The sequence below is a fragment of the Loxodonta africana genome, chromosome 6, assembly GCF_030014295.1.
Source record: "Loxodonta africana isolate mLoxAfr1 chromosome 6, mLoxAfr1.hap2, whole genome shotgun sequence".
Lineage (NCBI taxonomy): Eukaryota > Metazoa > Chordata > Mammalia > Proboscidea > Elephantidae > Loxodonta > Loxodonta africana.
Genome location: NC_087347.1, coordinates 6,345,883 through 6,370,121, shown reverse-complemented (window position 1 = coordinate 6,370,121; position 24,239 = coordinate 6,345,883). Strand labels below are relative to the sequence as shown.

Below are 24,239 nucleotides of genomic sequence, written 5' to 3'. Positions count from 1 at the left end.
AGCACTGTGCTCTTTTGAAGGACTATCTATATGGGATGAAACTGACAGCAGCGGCTTGCAAGGTCAGACGGGAACCTTAGGAGGCAGTGAGCTTCTGCTACCGGGGGAGGAACCACCCAGAAAAGGAAGGCGACGATGGCTGCACATCTGGAGGGATGTAATCAGTGTCGCTGGAACTGTACCTGGAGAAACTGATAAAGTGGTGCTATGTTTTGCCGCGTATATTTTCAACAACAATAAAAAACAAAACAAAAACTTCTTTCCTAACAGATTTTTTTGTCCCCGTACGATTACAAGCATCAAAACTTTCCCGCTCCATTGAGGTATTTTAAAGCAAAATACCTTTGTTATGCAGAGGAAGCTTCGTTTTGTTTTCTTACTAGACAGACTGAGCAGGGAAACGGGGCATTTGGAGTAATGGGCGCGCAGCGTACTGAGCAGGACGGTGGCCCTGACACGGTTACTCCCGCACAATCGATTGCACAGGGTGGCTCCAATGTGCCTTCTGCAGTTGTAAGCACAGGATGTAGACAAAGCCTTGCGCGGCGGCCCTGCCGATTCACCTCCCTGCCATCTCAATGGCCCTGGTGTCACCCCATCCTTGCTTTCTCATGGCATCCTTGCGCAGGGCGCTTCTCAATCTCTTCAAGAATTTCACAGACGTTTATAAACGCAGGAAGCTATTCACGGCCCTCAAAGGGCACCAACCACCCCACTCGTTCCCGAGCAGAGGAGCTTTCATCCTCATAAAGGGACCGGCAAGGCGGTGGCAGGTTCACACGTGGGGGGGGGGTGAGGAGGGAGGGGTGGGGAGGGGCTTAATCTTAGTGATTAAAATGCTAATGTTGCGTTTGAAAGCAAAACCTTTGATTTTTAAGAAAAGAATTCTAAGACCAAGACTTTTACCAGGAAACACGTCCAATGCCGCACGGCACCGGACCGGGCAAGTGGCATTTAACTGCTCCGGAGCACCCACTGCTCCGTTTTGCAGCCTTCACAGAAAAAGATGCTTCACAAAAGGCTGGAGAGTTCTCAGAGTTTTCCCGGGTGGGCCAGCATGTTGCTTGACTTTGCTTCCCTTAGGAACATTTGATTTCCAAAAATAATGTTTTGCTTTTATCAAAACAATGCGTGCAGGCAGTTTTAAACAAAGGCAAAGAGTATTAAAAGGATCGTGATAAAAAGCTCTCCCACTCTTTCTTCCTCCAGTTATGTTCCCAGTGGCATTCATTCATGCGTTCCTTCACTCATTAAAAAATACACTGAAAAGATTCAGTTACTAAATTATGACCTCGCTGGGTCTAGTTGTGGGCCCGGCGCTCTCTCAGGTCAGGGCATGTCAGGAGCCCCTGGCCTTGCGGACCCGGAACCCACTGGGGGGCAGGCAGTGAACACAGCATGGTGAGCACAGGGCAGGCCGGTAAGGCAGCAGATGCTCAGGGAAGGCCTCAGCAGCCCTGGGCCTGAAGGGACAAGTGTTCTGGGCACAGGGAACAGAAAGGACGACGGTCCCGAGGAGGGTGTGTGCTTGACATGCGGGGGGGGGGGTAGCAGAGACCATGTGATGCAGTTTTTTGTGGAATGCTGTCTAGATCCAGTTTTGAGGCCCTAGATGGAGGAAGTCAGTTCCCCTTCCTGAGGCGACGATTAAGTCCACCAAAAAAAAAAAAAAAAATTCCGACTCATAGCGACCCTACAGGACAGAGTAGAACTACCCCATAGGGTTTCCAAGGAGTGGCTGGTGGATGCGAACTGCAGACCTTTTGGTTAGCAGCCTGAGCTCTTAACCACTGTGCATTAAGTCCATACCCCAACCGAAAACTCTCACACTTTACCCGCCCTAACCAACCCAGGGCCACGTACAAAACAACTAGGGCCAGCCTCAGCCCACCCCAAGTCCGTGAAATTATTCAGATCAGCCAAACCACAGGGAGCCGGGAGACCTAGTGAACCCTGCCTCAAGAGCCTGACTTAAGCGGCTCCCACGGCTCCAGCCTGCTGCTGCCCTGCCCCGGGTGCCACCCCCCGCGTGGCCCGAACGGCAGCCTTCTCTCCGTGGGAGCTGTAGGTGATAAAGACCTCTCCCTGTCACCCACCCAGGTGTCACCGTGTCACGGCCTGCCATCTGACTGATGGACCGACTGCCATGGATCCGGCTCTGATTCACGGCGACCACGTGTGTCAGAGTAGGACTGTGCTCCTAGGGTCTCCAGAAACCCTGGTGGCAGGGTGGCTAAGAGCCACGGCTGCTAACCAAAAGCTCAGCGGTTCGAATCCACCAAACGCTCCTTGGAACCCGTATGGGGCAGTTCTGCTCTGTCCTGTAGGGTCGCTGTAGGGTTGCTATGAGTTAAAACCAACTCGATGGCAATGGGTTCGGTTTTTGGTCTTTTTATAGGGTTTTCAGGGGCTAATTTTTTGGAAGTCGATCACCAGGACTTTCTTCCAGTGCACGTCTGGGTGGACTCGAACCTCCAACCTTTCGAATGCTTTAACCATTTACACTGCCCAGGGATGTCCCCTGGGGGAAAAGAATTTTTATATAAAAGAATTTTTATGTAAAAGAATTTTTAAATGGTCCATGAACATTTTTATTTTCTAACACTAGAATATCCAACTTGTACTTTATCGATATTGTTGCTAAGGATAAGATTCAACTGATTGGGGGTGAAAACCATGAATCAATTACATACTGTATTAAGAAACAATCATGCTGTCCAGATAAGACCAGAACCGGGGAGGAGCCATGTGAACGACTGACGTTGGGAGATGCTCTGCTTCAGGCCCTTACTGCATTTTTCAGGCATTTCCACAACAGCGCTAAGGACCAGGGTCACCTTGGCAGGTCATCCTGTGTTGGGATTTATCCCGAGGGTGGAGTGGAACCAAAGGAATTGGGTAACGGTTCTAGCAAATTAGAATGGAAATATTTGAAAGACCAACTCATACATCGTGGGTCTAGCCCTCAGATTATAGCTACTATGCTAATTACAACCAGCCTCAGACAAAAGAATTCCGTGTCAGTATTCGGGCCCATGTCTTAGTCTAATAGGATTAGAACACTTTGCTGTACATACGGGATTGATTTCCAGCATTTAAGCAATCAAGGGAAGATCTTACTTCCCTGCCACTAAGCAAGACAATGTTTAGCTAAAGTCTTAGGGGGTCAAAAACAGAACAGAGGTTTAGGTGATGTTCTCATCCTATAGGTATCTTGCTCTTTTTTTTTTTTTTTTTTTAACCAATTAGTTGCCAAAAAGCCACCAAAAGGAAGTGTAAAATAGAGAGGGGCAGGAACTCTCGGCTATGAGCTACATGCCGGCAGCCTCTCCTGACTGGGTACCAAGTTCCCAGCCCACGCGAGGTGTTGGGCTGAGAGGAGGACACCCCCTTACGATGTGTTTCACCTACACCGACCTTGGTACAAGTGATTCCCTTCCTCCATCCCGTGAAGGAAAAGGCTCGGGGACATTTTCCACCCCTCATCTTCTTCCTGTGCAAAGCAGAATAATATTTTTGTTAATTACAGGCAGACTTTATCTGTCAAAGCCAGACAGTCAAAGTGAGGACCTCAAAATTACTATGTGTAAAGAACACTAGGTGCCCTGGTGGTGTAACGGTTTAGCGCTCGGCTGCTAACCTAAAGCTTGCTGGTTTGAACCTACCCAGCGGCACAGAAGAAAGCCCTGGCAATCTGCTCCCGTAAAGGTGACCACCTATGAAACCCTGTAGGGCAGTCCTACTCTGTCATATAGGGTCACTATGAGTTGGAACCACTCGATATAGTACCTAACTGCAACAGTAAAGGATACACTCTTTTTTTTTCCTTTCTCTTTTTTTGGTTAATTGTGGTAAAACAGGTATCACAAAACATTTGCCATTTTAACCATTTTTAAGTGTACAATTCTGTGACATGAATTACACTCACCATGCTCTGCAGCCATGGCCACTGCTCATTTTCAAATGTCTTTAATCCCCCTAAGTGGAAACTCTGTACCCCTTAAACCAGACACAAAAAATCACCTACACAATTCTATTCATATGAAATGCCCAGAATAGGTAAATCCATAGAGACAGAAAGCCAGTTGGTGGTTTCGGGGGCCGGGGGGAGTGGGGAAGTGGGGAGTGACTGCTTAACGGGTATGGGTCTCCTTCAGGGCGATAAAAATGTTTTGGAACCAGAGATAATGGCTGCACATTTCGAAAGCACTGGATGCCACTGGATTGTACACTTTAAAATGGTTCATTTTATGTTATGCAAGTTTTACCACAATTAAAAAAAGTATGTGAGTCTTTGTTTTGCTAATTCGGAGTAAATATTTGGTTGGTATATTTTTTTTATATACCTATCAGAGGACTTGGCCATTCTTCCTGTCCCAAGTCCTTGCCCTGTCACCCTAGTTCATTGTACCCCTCATTATGATCCCCCCAACTTTAATAGACTTTATTTTTTAGAGCAGTTTTAGGTTTACAGAAAAATTGTACAGAAAAATACAGAGCATTCCCACAGCCCCCCTCCCCAGGCACAGATGCTCCTTTTATTAACATATTGCATTCCTGTGCTACATTCGTTACAACTGATGAGCCGATATAGATAGCGTTGTTACTAACTAAAGTCCACAGTGTTCAGCAGGGCTCACTCTGTGTGTTGTACAGTCCTGTGAGCTTTGACAGACGCATCATGTCACGTGTCCACCATGACAGCACCACACAGGATAGTGCCACAGCCCTAAAAATGCCCTGGGCTCCACCTGTTCTTCCCTCCCGCCTTCCCCTGAGCCCCTGGCAACTACTGACCTCACTGTTTCTATAGTTTGGCCTCTTCTAGAATGTCATGTACTTGGAACCAAACAGCATGTAGTTTTTTCAGACTGCCTTCTCTCTTACTTAGCAATTTGTCTTCTTGTGGCTTGATAGCTCACTTCTTTTTATTGCTGGATACTGCTCCGTTGTATGGATGGACCACAGTTACCTCGTTACGGTTTTCTCCATGTCTGGGATCCCCTGGAGCCACAGAACCACTGTTTCTTTACATAGAGTTGCTCGGTAATACACGTTCTTATAAAGGGAACTCTCAGTACTCTGCAGCCGCCGTTGCTTCGTTGGCTACATTTTTCTAGCACACATTAGAATGAATTCTAACTACTGAAGTGAGAGGTCTTCTGCAATCCCCTCCTTGGCCTCCGTGTGTACGCCCCACGTGCTGAGAAATGCTGTGCTCATTCAGGCTTGGTTACTAGGCAGGTGGAATTTAAACTCTATACAACATGGAAAAATCGTCCGGATGATAGCTTAAAGCACACCACATGGGTTGAAAAGCTCCCTGGCTTCATGAACAAGTAGGAGACCACCCAAAGCAGACCTCTGGCATGAAGGAGCCCTGAACCACATCCTGAGCACATTCAGACTGGGTCACACCATTCATGTTCTAACAAGCACAGCTCAGATCAGGTTACGTGCCTACTCAAGAACCTGCTGTGGCTCCCCACTGCCCCTGCAACCCAATGGTCTGCAGGGGGCGTGACCAGTGCCAGCTCATGCCTCCCTTGCCGCACCCCGCACCTCTGTGTCCTCCACCCTGGCGTCCTGGCCAGTCTTTGAGCCCGTTCTGTGTGTTTCAGCTTCACTTTAGCTGGTGCGGCTCATTACTTCCACACAGGCAGGCAGGGCAGTGGGGACCTTCACGAACAAGGGACTCTGGTTCTCCAGGAACTCTCTGAGGCAGAAGTCAAGTGGCACGCAGCATCATCAGTGTTACCAAGGAGAAGTCCAGGGGAGCCCTCATGTCGTGGGGGAGTCGGGGAAGGCCTCTCCGGGACAGCTTATAAAACACCAGGGATGCTGCCGCCAGGTGGGGAGGCAACCTGCCTTGCAAAGCACAGAGGAGAACTTGAGCTCAGAAAGCTAGGGGCTCAGAGCCTCAAGAGAAAGGACCTCTCCTTCCAGGACTGCCGTTAAAAACGATCTGGCTGGGTAAGAAGCCCCACCTGGTACACAGAGCTTCGGGTCAGACATTGCCCCATACTTGGCTACCAAGAGACCTAGTCACCTGAGAAAAACGTTCAAGTGAAGCAAGTAAAAGACCAGATTTATCTTGGCAAAAACACAGGGGCTTAGTGAAGGAGGGACAGAGGGGGTGCTTGCCCCGGGGTGCAAATCTAAGGGAGCACCAGACAAGGTTCAGAATGACTTTCTGAGTGCCGCAAATATGAAAATCACCTGACTGAGGCAGCCAGACAAGAGGGGGAAAGGTGCTTCTGCTGACCATCTGGGCTTATCAACATCTAGTCACCTTGAAATGGGGGGGAGGGGAGGATCAATTAGAGATTGCCTTTGCGGGGGCACAATTTAGGGATTGCCCCTGGGCACTGGAATTAGAGGGGTGCAACTTTGAGATTGCTCATGGGATCTCATTACCCTCACTATACCCCTGACAAAGCATGTGCTTGGAGGAGAGAGAGGTAACTCAGGGACAGGCAAGAACTTGCAGTAACTCTCACGAGCACTCTCTGGGGTGCTGTTTGTTATCGGCCATTTTCTCTCTCTCTCTGTTTCTCTTTGCATGTATCACTAAGACTCAGGGATCTTTATTCATTTTTTAGTAATGCGTTGTTATCCATCATTGCTGTTTTTGTTTTTGGATCAGATTGTCCCACATGTGTCCTCTGGGAGCCCCGACAAGCTGAGACATTGAGCCCTCATGGACAGCCAAGGAGAGGAGCCCTCCAGGGAAGGGAAGTGTGTGTGTGTTTTGCGGGGGGTGGGGTGGGGGGGTGGTGAGGGTGTCCAGCAGAGGCAGCATGTGCAGGGTCTGAGCTAGTAAGGCTGTCAGTACAGCAGGGTGAAGAGGCTTGGCACAGAGGCCAGCAGACAGATGTGGACAGGGGGTGAGGGGGGTGAAAAAGAGAGGGAGAGACAGACAGAGATAGCAAGACAGAGAGAGAGATGGAGAGGGAGAGAGAAAGGAAACAGAGAGAGAGAGATGGGGGAGAGAGAGACAGAGAGAGTGACAGAGACACAGAGAGACACGGAGAGACAGAGAAAGGAGAGACAGAGTGATAGAGAGACAAGGAGAGAGAGAGAGGCAGATAGAGACAGGGAGAGAGAGACATGGAGAGAGAGAGTGAGAGACAGAGGGGAGAGACAGAGAGAGAGACAGAGAAATGGAGAGAGACAGAGAAATGGAGAGAGACAGAAAAGGGACAGAGAGGTGAGGAGGGAGGGAGAGGAGACAGCCAGCGCACACAGGCCTTGGAAGGCCCAGGAGTCATGCCTTCCAGAGAACCTGAACTCGGTTTAAGACCGAGGGAGGCGTAGGGAGGCAACAAGCACCCAGGAGAAATGTCGAGTGCCCAGCCATGGACCTCGGTGAACCAACGACTGTACAGATGGTGAGGGATCAGGCAACATTTTGCCCTATTGTATGCAGGGTCACCATCAATCAGAGCCGACACCACCACAGCTAACAACATCACTAGCCCCTTCCCCTCTGATGCATGCCTGCGTCACCTCACACCTGGTGTGCTTGTTGCTGGCCTTCCTTGGTCTGACCGTCACATACGTGTCAATCCCTGCATCCAAACGGGGCTCCCCCTCCAGATGCCATGTCTGAGTCCATCGTGGCGGTCTCTGTGCCAATCCATCTCAGCCAGGATCTCCTTCAGCCTCGCCGGCCCTCTGCTTCACCAAACATGATGTCTTCCTCCAGCGACTGGCCCTGTTGATCCACAGCACACGAGCTGGACAAAGTTCTGTTGGGATCCGTAAGTTTTCACTGGCCAATTTTTGGAAGTAGATCGCCACTCCTTTCTTCCTAGTCTGGAGGCTCCACTGAAACCTGTTCACCATGGGTGACCCTGCTGGTGTCTGAAACGCTGGTAATGTAGCTTCCAGCAGCACAGTGATGCGTGAGCCACCACAGTGTGGCACACTGACAAACGGGTGGTGGTACCTGTCTCTAGGACACCTCCAACCTCATGGCAGCAGGGTGACTTGCCTGCCTGGTCTCACAGTACCTCCTTGTAGCTCAACCACACAGAGAGATTCCTTTAGAGCGGCCGGTGGCTTTCAGATCAGCTTCTCTGTCTCTCTTTATGGGCTACCCATTGCTGTCAAGTCGATTCCAACTCGTAATGACCCTACAGGACAGAGTAGAACTGCCCCAGAGGGCTTCTAAGGCTGTAATCTTTACAGGAGCAGGCTGTTACATCTTTCTCCTGCAGAGCAGTTGGTAGGTTCAAACAACCAACTTTTCATTTAGCAGCTGAGCGCTTAACCACTGCATCACCAAGCCTCCTTTTACAGCCCAATCCCCCCACCACAAAACAAAAAAACCCACTGCCCTCAAGTCGATTCTGACTCATAGCGACCGGCCTAGTCAGTAATAAATCAATAAGGTCAAAGCATGTGTGTGGTTAAGAGTAAGCCGATGGAGGCCCCTGGATTGATTTTCAGATTATATTATAAAGTAGATTTACTGAAGAACACATCATTCAGTGCCAACTGGACAGCAGTGGGTTTGGTTTTGGGTTTTTATACCTCACAAGTCCTCTGCTTCCCCTGGTATCTCGTCCTCTGCTTCCCCGGGCTTCTCCTCCACTGCTCTTGCTGCTGAGAGCCTGGTCTTACTTTTCTTGGCCTCATCTCCTTCCTCCCTGCTCCCCTGGCCTCCCTCCATCCCTTATAATGCTCGCCCAAACCTTTCCTTCTGTCCTGTCACTTTGACAGGCTGTCCTCTCTCGGCTTTATTGGTCGTCTTGTAACTCCCGGAGAGCAGCATCTGTGCTCACTGCCAGCGTCTCTCAGTCTGCCCTCCTCACCTCCTTACAGCCTGCCTTCCGCAATGCCTCCCCACACCACCACCTCGACTGAACCAGCTCTGCGAGTACCAGCAATTTGCTCCTTGTTGTTGCTGGTAGGTGCTGTCCAGTCTGTTTTGACTCATAGCGAGCCCATGTACAACAGAATGAAACACCGCCTGGTCCTGCTCCATCCTCACAATTGTTGCTATGTTTGAGCCCATTGCTGCAGCCACTGTGTCAATCCATCTTGTCGAGGGTCTTCCTCTTTTTCACTGACCCTCTACTTTACCAAGTATGATGTCCGTCTCCAGGGACTGGTCCCTCCTGAGAACATGTCCAAAGAACATGAGATGAAGTCTCACCATTCTTGCTTCTAAACGTCCTGGCTGTACTTCCAAGATGTGTTCGTTCTTCTGGCAGTCTGCGGTATACGCAGTATTCTTCCCTCCTTAACCACATCTTTTCCTCAAGCCATCTCCTTGACTTCTCTGCAGCATTTGACACTAGAGGTCTCCTCTCTTTGAAGTACCTCTTGGCTTGGTGTTATGGGTTAAGTTGTGTACCCCAAAAGGGTACGTTGAAGTTCTAACCCCCGGTACCTGTGAATGTGACTTTGTTTGGAAATAGAGTCTTTGGCGAAGCCATCAGTCGAGTGAGCACGAGGTCACCCTGGAGGCAGGTGGGTCCTAATCCAACATGAGCTCTCCCTCTCTCTGGAGAAGAGACCCACAGAGACAGACACACGGATGGCAGGTGGCCGTGTGAAGATGGAGGCGGAGACTGAGCTATGCTGCATCCACAGGCCAAGTAAAACCTGGGGCCACCAGAAGCTGGGAGGGACAGGAAAGGATCTTCTGGAGACTTCGAGGAGAACATGGCCCTGAATTCAGTCAGCTAGCCTCCAGAACTATATGGCAATAAATGTCTGTTCTTATAAGGCCCCCAGTTTGTGGTAACTTGTTCCAGCTGCCCTTGGAAGCAGATACACTTGGCCTCCACCATATTCTCACTTCTCATGGTAGATGGACTGAGGGGACAGACAGAGAGCCTTCCTTCCATCCTTCCAGAAACAAACAAGGCTGGGAAATACATAAGAACGCCACTGTCCTAATCCTCTTCCTGTGTGCCAGGCCGCTCCTGCTTCCCTCGTTGGTTGCACCTTCTCCTCCTGCCCCGATACGTGGATGCAGTTCAGGCTCTCCAGCTTATACCCACACTGCATTTCTTACAACTCAGCACTCTCTGCCTTTAACTGGGCTTTTCCTGAACAGGGGTAACTCCTGTAACGATACCACCAGTCCTCAGGTCTACCTGATGCCCCACCATCATCTGAACTCAATGGTTCTGAAGCCAGCCCTGCCCTGCTGCCTTTCATTCTCCCCAGGGTTCTACTCAAGACCCTTGGACTTGAACTTGACTCCTCCTCCTCCCCAAATACCCAGTCAGCCAGGCCAGTCATCCTTCTTGCTGTCTCCTGCATTCCTGTAATCTTTTTATATCCACTGCTTCCACCCTAGCCCAGGCCTTCATCTGCATATTTATTCATTCATTCAGAAATAATTATTGCACAGCCACTGTGTTCCAAGGGCTGTTTGAGAGCCAAGCAGGGCACATTTAAATAAGGCCAGTCTGGCTGTTGTGTGAGGAAGTGACTAGATGTAAGGAGTGGCCGTGAGGACATTGCCTAACAGGCTGTTGCCGTTGTTCTGCCGAGAGACTATGATGCCTTGCATTTGGTGGTGGCCGTGGAGACGGGGAGATGAGGGCAGATTTAGGATATGAGCGTAGACTCCTACGAGTCTCCTGACAGGTCACGTTCTGCCCGAAGCCTTCCCAGGAGCTTTCTTCAGCCCTCACAGATCATCGGTCTCCTGTGAAGCTGCCAGGCTGCCCTTGGCCCTTCTCCTGCATGCCCAGTGAGTTCTTTCTCCAGGCAGTGGCTCTTAAGCTTTGTAGGCAGGAGATCCCTTGAAAACATGGAGAAACAAATGTGCTTCTTCCCAGAGGAATGCACTTCCACATAGAAGTTTACGTGCCTTTTCAGGGGGTCCATCAACAGGGGGCCTGGGTTAAGGCCCCCATCTCCTCTATAGCTTAGAAGCCAGGTTTCTCACTCCTTCATACCTTCCTCTCTGACTGCATTTCAGTGGGCACCAAAGATGTCCTGTACATGCATCTCCAAATTGACACCCTTCTCCCTGATGGCATCCTATTGTGATAAATGACACCCCCTTCTTCATCCTTGTGAGGGACAGCAAAACTCAGTTTGAAGCATTCCAAAATAGTATAAGCACTCTAAAATAATTTAAGGACTAAGGTGAGCCTGACTCAAGCCATGGTGTTTTCAATGGCCTCATATGCATGCGAAAGTTGGACAATGAATAAGGAAGACTGAAGAAGAATTGATGCCTTTGAATTATGGTGCTGGAGAAGAATATTGAATATACCACAGACTGCCAGAAGAACAAATAAATTTGTCTTGGAAGAAGTACAGCCAGAATGCTCCTTAGAAGTGAGGATGATGACACTTTGTCTCACATACTTCGGACATGTTGTCAGGAGGGACCAGTCCCTGAAGAAGGATATCATGCTTGGTAAAGTAGAGGGTCAGCGAAAAAGTGGAAGACCCTCGGTGGATGGATTAACACAGTGGCTGCAACAATGGGCTCAAGCACAATAACGATTGTGAGGATGGCGTAGGACTGGGCAGTGTTCCTTTCTGTTGTATGACTTGATGGCACCTAACAACAACGACAACAAAATAATACAGGGACATGGCTGGCTCAATGGTTAAACACAGAGCACACACCTGAGCCAAGGGATTGGAGGAGAGGTGTGGTGGCTAGAGAGAAAGGCTGGACGGCACTGCAGGTGAGCAAAAGCTTTAAGCTTATGGTGCCGCGTGCCGGCCCAAGGACCTCCCAGAAGAATTCTGTGCTCAGTCATTTTACGGCTGGATGAACTTTGGAGAAGACTCTTTCCGTGATCGTACGTTATGGACGGGTCAATGCCATTTTAAACAGTTCCAAATGGCTCGGCATATGGCTTGACATATAATAAAAATAAAACAGTGGTAAGGATGGGTTGCCCAGATCTCCGTCTCTATTATTTTTGTTTCTGAAGCCAATGTGGGGTCCGCGCCAGTGGTTGTGAGGACAGTGCAATTACCGTGATATTGGAAGCACATTTTCAGAGGGGGCTATCGGTTTGCAGGAAATGCCTTCTGGCACCAGGCTTCTCCTTCACTAAACCATTCCTGACCACATCTGTCTCGGAAGACGTACAGCCAGAAAGCTCCTTAGAGGCAAGGATGGTGAGACTACGTCTCATACGCTTTGCACATTTTATCAGGAGGGATCAGTCCCTGGAGAAGGGTGTCACGCTTGGTAAAGCAGAGGGTCAGCAAAAAAAGAGGAAGCCCCTCAACGAGATGGACTGACACAGTGGCTGAGACAATGGGCTCAAGCACAGCAATGGTTGTGAGGGTGGCGCAGGACTGCACGGTGTTCCGTTCTGTTGTGCACAGGGTCGCTATGAGTCGGAACCGACTCGATGGTACCTAACAACACCACCAACAGCAGAGGTCCTCCTTATCTGCAGTCCTTCATGGTATAAGATACTGATTTAAAAGCAAGGCTCCAAAACGAAGACTAGTTTCTTAGTGGTGAGTTTTGAGAGTTCTTTATATATCCTAGAGACAAATCCTTTGTCAGACATGTGGTTTGCAGATATTATCTTCTGGCTTGCAGCTTGTCTTTCCATCCTCTTCAAATGGGCTTCCACAAAGCAAAAGTTTTCATTTTGATGCAGTCCAACTTATCAATTTTTCCTTTTATGGATTCCGACTCATAGCAACGCTATAGGACAGAGTAAAACTGCCCCATAAGCTTTCCAAGGAGCACCTGGTGGATTCGAAATAGTGACCTTTTGGTTAGCAGCCAAGCTCTTAACCACCGTGCCACCAGGGCTCCTTGATAGTTTAGAAAAATTCCTTAAATCTGAATGGAATCAGGGCTTTTTTAGGGATAGTCTTCTCCTGCATGTCATGGAGAAACTTCTCAAAAAAAAAAAAAAATTGTGTTTTGATTGGACACCCCTTTGTTTTACCAGCCCTAAAACAGATTTCCCCCACATGTCTGTCAGTTTGTCGTACTGTGGGGGCTTGTGTGTTGCTGTGATGCTGGAAGCTATGCTACAGGTATTCAGATACCAGCAGGGTCACCCATGGAGGACAGGTTTCAGCTGAGCTTCCAGACTAAGACTAGGCAGAAGGACCCCGCAGTCTATTTCTGAAAAGCATTAGCCAGTGAAAGCCTTATGAATAGCAGCAGAACATTGTCTGTTATAGTGCTGGAAGATGAGCCCCCCAGGTTGGAAGGCACTCAAAAGATGACTGGGGAAGAGCAGCCTTCTCAAAGTAGAGTCGACCTTAATGACGTGGATGGAGTAAAGCTTTTGGGACCTTCATTTGCTAATGTGGTACGACTCAAAATGAGAAGAAACAGCTGCAAACATCCATTAATAATCGGAACCTGAAATGAATGAAGTATGAATCCAGGAAAATTGGAAATCGTCAAAAATGAAATGGAACGCATAAGCATCGATATCCTAGGCATTAGTGAGCTGAAATGGACTGGTATTGGCCACTTTGAATCGGACAATCATACAGTCTACTATGCTGGAAATGACAACGTGAAGAGGAATGGTGTTGCATTCATTGTCAAAAAGAACATTTCAAGATTTACCCTGAAGTACAATGCTGTCAGTGATATGAAAATATCCACGCACCTACAAGGAAGACCAGTTAATATGACTATTATTCAAATTTATGCACCAACCACTAATGTCAAACATTAGGAAACTGAAGATTTTTACCAGCTCTGCAGTCTGAAATTGATCAAACATGCAATCAGGTTGCACTGATAATTACTGGTGATTGGAATGTGAAAGTTGGAAACCGAGGAAGAATGGACGCCTTTGAATTACGGTGTTGGCGATGAATATCGAATATACCCGTGGACTGCCAGAAAAACAAAAAAAGAAGCAATGATGGCGAGACCACGTCTTACATACTTTGAACATGTTGTCAGGAGGGATCAGTCCCTGGAGAAGGGCATCATGTTTGGTAAAGTACAGGGTCAGCGGAAAAGAGGAAGACCCTCAACAAGATAGATTGACACAGTGGCTGCAACAATGGGCTCAAGCATAACAATGATTGTGAGGTTGGCGCAGGACTGGGCAGTGTTTTGTTCTGTGGTACATAGGGTCACTATGAGTTGAAACTGACTCGATGGCACCTAACAACAACAACAACAAAGCAGGTTTTTTTCCTTTAAAAGCAAAAGAGCCTTTCTGTCATTTTAAATTTGGTTAGGGAAGGCAGGGAAGTAAGTACCTGGATTCCCCATAGCACCCCCACAGCACCTGCACCTGCTGGGGTGGGGCCATACCTGGCGCAGGTAAACAGAAATGTTTGTGAAATTCAACTGAGACACCCGATGGCTCTCGTGACCTTTTTTTGGCACGTGCATAATACGTTTTCTTCATGTCTATGTTCATTTGTAACTACCTCAGGGGCTTCCGAAGCTTTTGGCTTTCCCCCTTTGTGCTATTTTGAGGAGTCTTTATTTTCTATTTGCAGTGGTTGGTTGAAGTCTTCAGACAATCCCATCAATTTTCCCCCAAGTTTTCTGATTCTATACACAAGCCAGCATTTCATAATTGATCGAGTGTGATAAAAACCCGGCAGATCAATCATAGAGCTGCGCTGTGGTGGGGTGGGGTCAGGGCCAAGTCAGTGTCCACGGAAGTTAAACAGAACTATGTCCCCTCTCCCACCTCACCTTCTAACCATGACATACAACGGCAACAGCAGCAAAACCCCAAACCCATCGCTGTCAAGTCGATTCCAACTCACGGTGACCCTATGTGTGTCAGGAGCAGAACTGTGCTCCACAGGGTTTTCAATGGCTGTGGTCTTATGGAAGTAGATTGCCAGGCCTTTCTTCCTTGACACTGCTGGCTGGATTTGAACCACCAACCTTTTAGTTTTTACCAAGTGAAAACCATTTCCGCTACACAGAGACAGTTGAAATGTCTTTTTTTACAGGTCAAAATACCAATTCTCAGACAAGGATTTGAATAGCTGGTCTCAGGGATGATGCTGGATGCTCTCGGAATAATTCTAGGATAAGACTTTTAAAAAATCAGTGGAAAAGAGAATATGATCTGAAGGAAATGTACCAATTTAAACATATCAGTGTTTATCAAAGAGTACCATTGTCAACCGTTTTTCTTTTAATAATCACATTTCAAGTTTTAGACCTGTCCTTTTCTTAAAGAAATTTGTTCCTAAGTAATTCCTGAGGATTTCCCCCTTTGTTTGCAAGTACTTATAAATGCTAATGTCCTCAAACTTCGCTTTTTGTCCCAAACTGCTCACCTTTGAGCTGCTCTTCAGTAGGCAGTTAATAGAGGACCTTCACACGGCAAAGCCCAGATCGTGCAGGTCATCACTGCAGGGTTTATGGAACAGGCTTTGCTAACGGTGAATTTTTGATCTGCACGTGTAAAACCCCTCACACATACCGAGCGGAAGAAATGCTTAGAATAAAATTGAAATTCTTCCAATTCTCCCTGTTCTTTGGCACATCTTCAGAATTATCTTGTAGAGTGAGAAGCAGATTTTTAAAATTAGCTATTGAGTAGGCTGTCTTTTTTTCCTAGAACAAGTCACAACTTTCAGGGTGCAAGCAGAAGAGTAGGAACTATGGGTCTCAAAGGTCCCTCGTGGAGCAAATGGGTTTATGCTTGACTTCTAACCTGAAGGTTGGAGGTTTGAATCCACCCAGTGGTCATGGAAGAAAAGCCCAGGTGATCTGCTTCCATAAAGATGGTGTCAAGAAAGCCCTATGGAACAGTTATACTTTAACACATTTGTCACCATGAACTGAGGCCGACTTAAGGGCAGGTAACACAAACATCGCCTTGGGCGATACTGCGTGTTTATATGGACTCTAGGAAAAAAAAAAAAAAACCAAACCTGTTGCCATTGAGACAGTATCAACTCATAGCTACCCTATAGGACAGAGCAGACCTGCCCCATACAGTTTCCAAGGAGTGGCTGGTGGATTCAAACTGCCAACCTTTCAGTTAGCAGCCCTGCTCTTTACCCATTGTGCCACCAGGGCTCCTTTTCAGCAGGCCTTGGGAATATTTATGGGAACCACGCCAAGCCCCTGAGTTTGACACAGAGCAGCCAAATATGCTATTTAAAGAGTTTCAGGGGACTACGCCGGGATCAGAGAGAGTTCCTTCATGTGGTAGGAAATGTAAACTATAAAAAAAAATTAATCATGAAATTGTTTTCAGATTGCAAACATGTCTGGAGAAGCAAAAAAGGCAAACCAAAAGCAAAGTTGAAAAAAAAATTCAATGAGTGTCTCAGACAGACTCTGGACACCCCTATTTTGTGTCCATGATCACCCTTCTTTTTGCACATCTCCTGGCCCCGTGGTCCCAGCACTCCTGCTGCGAGGAGGCTGTAGCCCTCCGGTTTCTCTCTCATTCTAACAGGGCCCCAGGGCTCCCAGGCATGGCCTCCAGTGCCCACTGAGGGGCTTCCCTGCAGATAAGCACACAGGTCTGGGTGTCGGGACCCAGGTCCTGGAAAGTGAAGAGCATGGCCCTTACTACCTAAGGCAGCAACGGGTCTGTGCCCTCCAAACAGTCACAGTGGGACCATCCTTTAAGGATGGAAACCCTTTACGCAGAGCAAATTTTTGGTCAGAAACAGTATCGGACCGTGTAAGAAGTACTCCTTTAAACATATCCATGTTTTAGGATGATCCTAGGTGTTATAGATTAAATGGTGTCCCCCCCCAAATATGTGTTATAAATCCTAACCCTATACCTGTGATGGAAGGAGCCCTGGTGGCACAGTGGTTAAAGCGCTTGGTTGCTAACCAAAAAGTTGGTGCTTTGAATCTACCAGCAGCTCCTTGGAAATCCTATGGGGCAGTTCTACTCTGTCTTATAGGGTCTCTATGAGTCGGAATCAACTCGACAGCACTGGGTTTTTGTTTTTGTTTTTTAATACCAGTGGTGGCAGGAGCCCTGGTGGTACAATGGTTAAGAGCTCAGCTGCTACCCAAAAGGTCGGCAGTTCAAACCCACCAGCTGTTCCTCGAGAGAAGGATCTGGCAGCCTGCTCCTGTAAAGATTACAGCATTGGAAACCCTATAATCCCCTTTAGGAATAGGTTTTCTCTGTTACGTTAATGAAGCAGTATTAGTGCAGGGTGTGTATTAAGACAATCTCCTTTGAAATATAAAAGAGGAGATTAAGCCAGCAAGCAGAGATGGGGGAAGACAGATTCCAGGCCACACGAAGGTCACCAAGGAGCCAAGGAACAGAAGCTGAAGACAAAGACCTTCCCCCAGTGCTGAAAGAGAGAGAAAGCCTTTCCCTAGAGCCGGAGCCCTGAATTCTAACTTCGAGACTCCTAAATGTGAGAAAATACATTTCTGTTTGTTAAAGTCGCCCATTTATGGTACTTCTGTTACAGCAACACTAGGTAACTAAGACGCTAGGCTTCCAGCCACAGCTCCATCACCCATCTAAGGCGTTCAAGGTGAGACGTCACCACAGCCCTGGGCGTGCACTCCTCCCACGTGGCGGAAGGCCCCCCCATCTAAGGAGTTCACGGTGAGACGTCACCACAGCCCTGGGCGTGCACCCCTCCCACGTGGCAGAAGGCCCCCCCCACCTAAGGAGTTCACGGTGAGACGTCACCGCGGCCCTGGGGTGCACCCCTCCCACGTGGCGGAAGGCCCCCCATCTAAGGAGTTCACGGTGAGACGTCACCACAGCCCTGGGCGTGCACCCCTCCCACATGGCGCAAGGCCCCCCCATCTAAGGAGTTCACGGTGAGACGTCACCGCGGCCCTGGGCGTGCACCCCTCCCACGTGGCGGAAGGCCCCCCCATCTAAGGAGTTCACGGTGAGACGTCACCGCGGCCCTGGGCGTGCACCCCTCCCACGTGGCGGGAGGCCCCCCATCTAAGGAGTTCACGGTGAGACGTCACCACAGCCCTGGGCGTGCACCCCTCCCACGTGGCGGAAGGCCCCCCCATCTAAGGCGTTCACGGTGAGACGTCACCACAGCCCTGGGCGTGCACCCCTCCCACGTGGCGGAAGGCCCCCCCATCTAAGGAGTTCACGGTGAGACATCACCGCGGCCCTGGGCGTGCACCCCTCCCACGTGGCGCAAGGCCCCCCCATCTAAGGAGTTCACGGTGAGACATCACCGCGGCCCTGGGCGTGCACCCCTCCCACGTGGCGGAAGGCCCCCCCATCTAAGGAGTTCACGGTGAGACGTCACCGCGGCCCTGGGCGTGCACCCCTCCCACGTGGCGGGAGGCCCCCCATCTAAGGAGTTCACGGTGAGACGTCACCACAGCCCTGGGCGTGCACCCCTCCCACGTGGCGGAAGGCCCCCCCATCTAAGGCGTTCACGGTGAGACGTCACCACAGCCCTGGGCGTGCACCCCTCCCACGTGGCGGAAGGCCCCCCCATCTAAGGCGTTCACGGTGAGACGTCACCACAGCCCTGGGCGTGCACCCCTCCCACGTGGCGGAAGCCCCCAAACCAGTGCCCACAGGCTGATTCCGACCGACGGAGCCCCCCCTGTGTGTCAGAGTAACACTGTGCTCCCCACGGTCTTCAACGGCTGGTTTGGGGAAGTAGATTGCCAGGCCTTTCTTCTGAGGAGACTCTGAGTAGATTCGAGCTTCCAAACTTTCAACGTTGGCAGCCGAGTGTGTTAACCATTTTTCCCACGTAGGGACTCCTGGTGGAAGACACGGATTCCTCAAAGTCCACGCACCCAAGAGAATCGAGGCTGGCAGCCCTGCCCCATTCCCGCTATCCACCCCACTGCACAAACTCAAAGTGACACTGTGCGGACTTTGCTTTCCTTTGGATAATAAACAAATATTTCTGTTAAAATACATCTAAGATGCCAGTGTTAAATGACAGCTTTCAATGAACATATTTGGTTTAAAGTAGCTATGCCGTCTCCTCACTTATCAATGTGGTTCCGAAGACCAGGTCGTTATGTGAAATCAGCATTATGCAAAAATGGAGGGTGATCCCATCAGATCACAAAATGGAGGATGATGACATCATTACATAATTGCCAAACCACTGAGAATCATGGCCCAGCCAAGCTGACACAGCCTTAACCATCGCAGCCAGCGTTACTTTTGCCTCACACCTCAGCGTTCACTACTGCCAGACGTACATCATTACTGTGCAAAATATTCTGATAGTTTTTTTTTTTTTTGTTACTATTGTCATAAAAGCAAAATGTCCGATAAGGAGATAGTTGATAAGTGAGGAGAAGGTGATTATTTCGACTTTCTGCTGGCAACAGCTTGTCAGGTGTTTTCCCTTAACTCTATCCTTGGGGAAAGATAACTGGGATAACGCATTTTGAGGAATGAAAATTCAAAATGATCACATATATGGATAAACATGGAAAGTATCTGTGTTCCTGAAACCACTCTTGTCCTAATCGAGGTTTATAGGACATAGAGAAGTTGGCAACCAATTGGCAGTCAACACAGAAAAGCTGAAAACGGTTGGCTGAGAGAATGGATTCCCTGGGCGACGCATGGCTGCAGCGGCAACGGATTTGAGGTGGCAGCACCGCCCTGATTCAGAGCAAAAAAAAGTCATTAAAAAGAAAAGTCAAGTTTCAGCTGATATCAAATATCAGCATCCAGACAAACAAATTACCTACCTTAGACTTGTCCTTTGTTACTTTCTTTTCCTTTTCTTTTTTGGCTTTCTTGGGTTTCTTTTCCTTTTCTTTATTTTTATTCTTTTTGCTTTTTTCCTCCTCTTCTTGGCTTGCAATGATATCGGCAATCACCTGGTAAAAACAGAATAATCATAGTGTTTTAATAGATCCCTACCAAAGGAAGGGAAACCCTGGCGACACAGTGGTAAGTACTACGGCTGCTAACCAAGAGGTTGGCAGTTTGAATCTATGGGGCAGTTCTACTCTGTCCTATAGGGTCGCTATGAGTTGGAATTGACTCAAGGGCAGTGGGGTTTTTTTTTTTTTTTTTAGTGGGACCAAAGGAAGGAAGCCCTGGTGGCATAGTGGCTAAGCGCTCGGCTGCTCCCCAAAAGTTCAGCAGTTCGAATCCACCAGCCGCTCCTTGGAAACCCTCTGGGGGCAGCTCTGTTCTGTCCTATAGGGTCACTATGAGTCAGACAGACTCAACAGCGCCTGACAACAACAACAAACCAAAGGAAAGCTCTATTTCTGGTCTGGAAGGAAGAGTTCGTGCTGGTGGGCTCCCTTCTCCGCCTGCCATGGGCCTTGAGGCAGATACCCCCGCGGGCATTGCTGGGGTTCCCGTTTGCCATCTGCCTTTGGTGACTCCATCAATGAGAGGCAGTGATGGGACTTCAGTGGGAGACAGATGTAAAAGGTCCCTGACTGAGGCAGCTGGACAAGGGAGGGGAGGCATTTCTGCTGACATATCACTGCTATCAACATCTATTCACCCTGAAATTGCAGGGGGCACAGCTTAGGGATCACCCCTGGATGCTCGTTACTCTCGCTACGCCCCTGCACAAGACCTCTTTAAAGTTTTTAAAAAAACAAAGGTGTCACTTTGATGACGAAGGTATGCCTGACCCAAGTCATGATACAGGTTACCAAGTGGGATGAATTTCATGTTGATGGCAAAGAGACAAGCTGCAGGAGAATATATACATACAACTTTTTTCCTGTTGTTGTTGGCTGCTGTGAACCAGCCCCAGAATCATCGTGAACCCATGCATAATGGGATTGGACCATGGTGATCCAAAGGGTTTTCACTGGCTGATATTTTGGAAGTAGATTGTCAGGCCTTTCTTCCTAGTCTCTTAGTCAAGAAGCTCTGCTGAAACCTGTTCAGCATCATAGCAACACTCGAGCCTCCACTGACAGACGGGTGATGGCTGCACCTGAGGTGCACTGAATGGGAATCAAACTTGGGACTCCTGCATGGAAGGCGGGCGTTCTACCCCTGGCCCTCCACTGCCCCACGGCACGCATATAGTTAAATATAAGTAACGCCCTCCAGCTTCAGGATACAAATCTATGGAGTCAAAGTATAAAGGAAGGGTAAGGCAATGAAAACGCCACGTTCAGGACAGTAGTCAACCTCTGAAGAGAGAGCCACCTAGCTAAGGGGAGGGGAAGACGATAGCATGTTATATTGAAAATCCTCAACAAGATGGATTGACACAGTGGCTGCAACAATGGGCTCCGGCATAAAACAATTGTGAGGATGGTGCAGGACGGGGCAGTGCTTCCTTCTGTTGTACACAGGATCACTACGAGTCGGAGCCGACCCAACCGCACCTAACAACGACAACTCCTCGGGTAAACTTGTCTTGATTATGCCTTATTAGAGATTGGTTAAGAAGCTAAAGTTTATGTTCTTGTATTGTATTTTTGATATTTATACCTACGTTATTCTTAGGAGCTTAGTTTATAACTTTAAAGGTTTAAGAAATAGCTTTATCATGAACAAAGCAGGACATTGTGGCCACACCTGGACTTTTTTTCCTGAACTGCAGTAAGTGCCCAGAGGACAGCAACTTCACACTACCTGAAGCTCCCCCTGCCCCCCGGCGCTCATGAAGATTTCGCTGGTGTGAGGCTCAGAGATGTGTGCATTATTTGGTCATAAATATGGTATTTTTAGGCTGAATTAAAGGTCCCTTTTTTTGCTATTAAAATAGCCATGCTTTCCTTGGGGATCAGGCTCACCTCAACTCAGGGAATCAAGCCGCAGCTGCCCAGGACTTTCGTGTTCTGACTTTTGTGTTTATGGATCATGGGCATTGCTTGGTCCTTGGAAATTTGGAAATTTCACAAATGTAAAGGCTTTTTAAAAAATAGCCTAAGGTATAAAATGTGAGCAGCTGAAAAAAGAGAGGAGATCTTCTTTGTATCTTTTCCAGCCTTGTCAATTATGTGTCTTTATTCCCTTATATCCTTACTTAGTTTATTCATTTGACTTTTTGAATAGGTAACACATTTACATGGAAAACAATTCAAAAACTATGAATGAATACGTGGTAAAACGCTTTCTCTTCACCCTGATCCACCAAGTTCCACTTTCTAAAGTCAGCCCAAATAGCTTAGATATTCTTCCAAAGACATTTTTTAAATATGTGTGTATATATACATAAGGAGCCCTGGTGGCACAGTGGTTAAAGTGCTTGGCTGCTAACTGAAAGATCGGAGGTTCGAACTCACTGGCCGCTCCGCTGGAAAGAGGTGTGAAAGTTCTGTAAGGATTACAGCCTTAGAGACCCTGTGGGACAGTTCTACCCTGTCCTATAGAGTTAGTAAGCCATGGAGCTGAGATTCAAACCCAAGTGGCATGACGTCAGAATAGTGTGCTCAGAGACTGATTCAGGCGTGAGCTGGAATTCAGTAATCTATGAAGACATTTCAAATCAGTTAGAAGGATGGACTATTCAACAAATAGTATTGGGACGATAGGCTCACCATTTGACAAAATTAAGCCGATCCTTTTTTTTTACCTTATTCACTATACCAAAAAAAAAAAAAAAATCGGATGCATTAAATATTTAAATGTAAAAAATTAAACCGTAAGGTACCAGGAGAAATTGTTTGAATATTTAATAATAAGAGAGTTGTTGTTAGCTGCCGTCTAGCTGGTTCCAAGTCATAGTGACCCCATGTACAACAGGAAGAAACACGGCACCATCCTCACGATGGCTATGTTTGAGCCTAGTGTTATAGCCACTGTGTCAATCAGAGGGTAAAGAATAATTTTATAAGGCATGTCACCATAAGCAGAAATCATAAAGAAAAAAACAAAAAAACACTGCTATAGTTGACTACATAAAATTCAAGTGGCAAAAAAATCATGTGAATTTAAAATCATATATAAATTGGGGAATATATTTGCAACATATATGACAATGGGAATCTTTAACATATGAAGAGTTCTTAGAAAATAATAAGAAAAATATAAACACCCCAGTAAAAGAGATGGCAAAGCATATGAACAGACATTTTACAAAATAAAATTTTAAAGCTCACTAGCAAAGAAATGTAAATTTAAAATAACGTTGCTACATTGTTTTTCACCTATAGGGTTGGTAAGGAAACTCTGGTGGTGTACTGGTTAAGAGCTATGGCTGCTAAACAAAAGGTCAGCAGTTCAAATCCACCAGGCGCTCCTTGGAAACCCTATGGGGCAGTTCTGCTGTGTCCTTTGGGGTATCTATGAGTCAGAATCGACTCGACGGCAATAGATTTTTCAATGGCTTAAGGTTGGTAAAAGTTTTAAATTATGATAATAACTGGAGTTCGCGAGCATGCAGAAAAAAGTCACTTTCAGACATTGCCCGGAGACAAATTAGCATTACATTTTTCGAGGAAAATGGACCAAGTACGTATCAAAATTGTTAATGTGTATACCCTTTGACCCATCGATGCCACCTGAGGAATTTATACTAAGGAAATAATTAGACAAGTTCTTATAGATCAGGAGTCAACAAACTTTTCCCATAAAGGGTCAAACAGTAAATACTCTCGGCTTGAGGAATACACAGCGTCCGCTGCAGCTGCTCAAGTCTGCCATTGTAGCGTGAAAGCGGCCACAGACCACACGTAAAGAAATGGGCATGGATGTGTTCCGACAAAACATTATTAACAAAAACGGGCAGCAGGCCGGGTTTGGCCCCTTGTCTGTAGTTTGCTGACCCCTGCCATAGATGATGGAGAAATCTGTTCACGTCTGCATTGTTTATAGCATTAAAAAAAGGCAAAACACCTAACAGTCTTTAATAGGGAGTTACTTAAGTTTAAGTAGCTGGACGCCTAGGGGGCAGTGCAAACAATGCTGCAGATCAGGGGTTCCCAACCTCAGCACTGCTGACCCCGCGGTCAGCCTCCCTGTCTCCCTGTCCTCCCCTGCTGGAGCCCTCAGGGTCAAGCACACAGGCTTCCTCTTTTCAGCTGGAAATGCCCTTCCCCTACTCCCTTATCAGAGCCAGGCTCAGCTCCCAAAGCCTGCCCTCAGCTCTGGAGGATTCCTGTCCTCCCCTGAGCTGTGAGCACACACACCTGCCCTATTGTCTGGCTGTCCATCAAGGAGTGTCTTGAGTGACTGTAACTTTAGTCTGGTGTTATTCAGCCTTCTACATGTTTAGGTTTTGTCCCTCCAGCTAAATCGTCAGGCGCAAGTCGTGTCTTGAAAGTGCACGGCCAGGAGCCAACATGTTTTGTGTTAGCCTGGTTAAAAAACTAAAAAGTTTAGGTAGCAATTATAGGACGAAGAATGTTGGAATGTCTAAATGGCTCGTGAGAATGTGAAAAATTGGAGCTAGCT

At 47.8% G+C, this 24,239-nt stretch overlaps 1 protein-coding gene across 1 annotated transcript in view; it reads right to left on the bottom strand.

The window, feature by feature from the left end:
* Positions 1–24,239, bottom strand: part of IQCA1 (IQ motif containing with AAA domain 1) — a 176,441-nt gene that overhangs the window by 59,913 nt on the left and 92,289 nt on the right. The window contains exons 9-10 of the mRNA XM_064286503.1: positions 19,607–19,738; positions 3,418–3,493 (exon numbers count right to left, since the gene is read on the bottom strand). Coding sequence (XP_064142573.1) covers positions 3,418–3,493; positions 19,607–19,738 — 208 coding nt within the window. The remainder of the gene's footprint in view (positions 1–3,417; positions 3,494–19,606; positions 19,739–24,239) is intronic.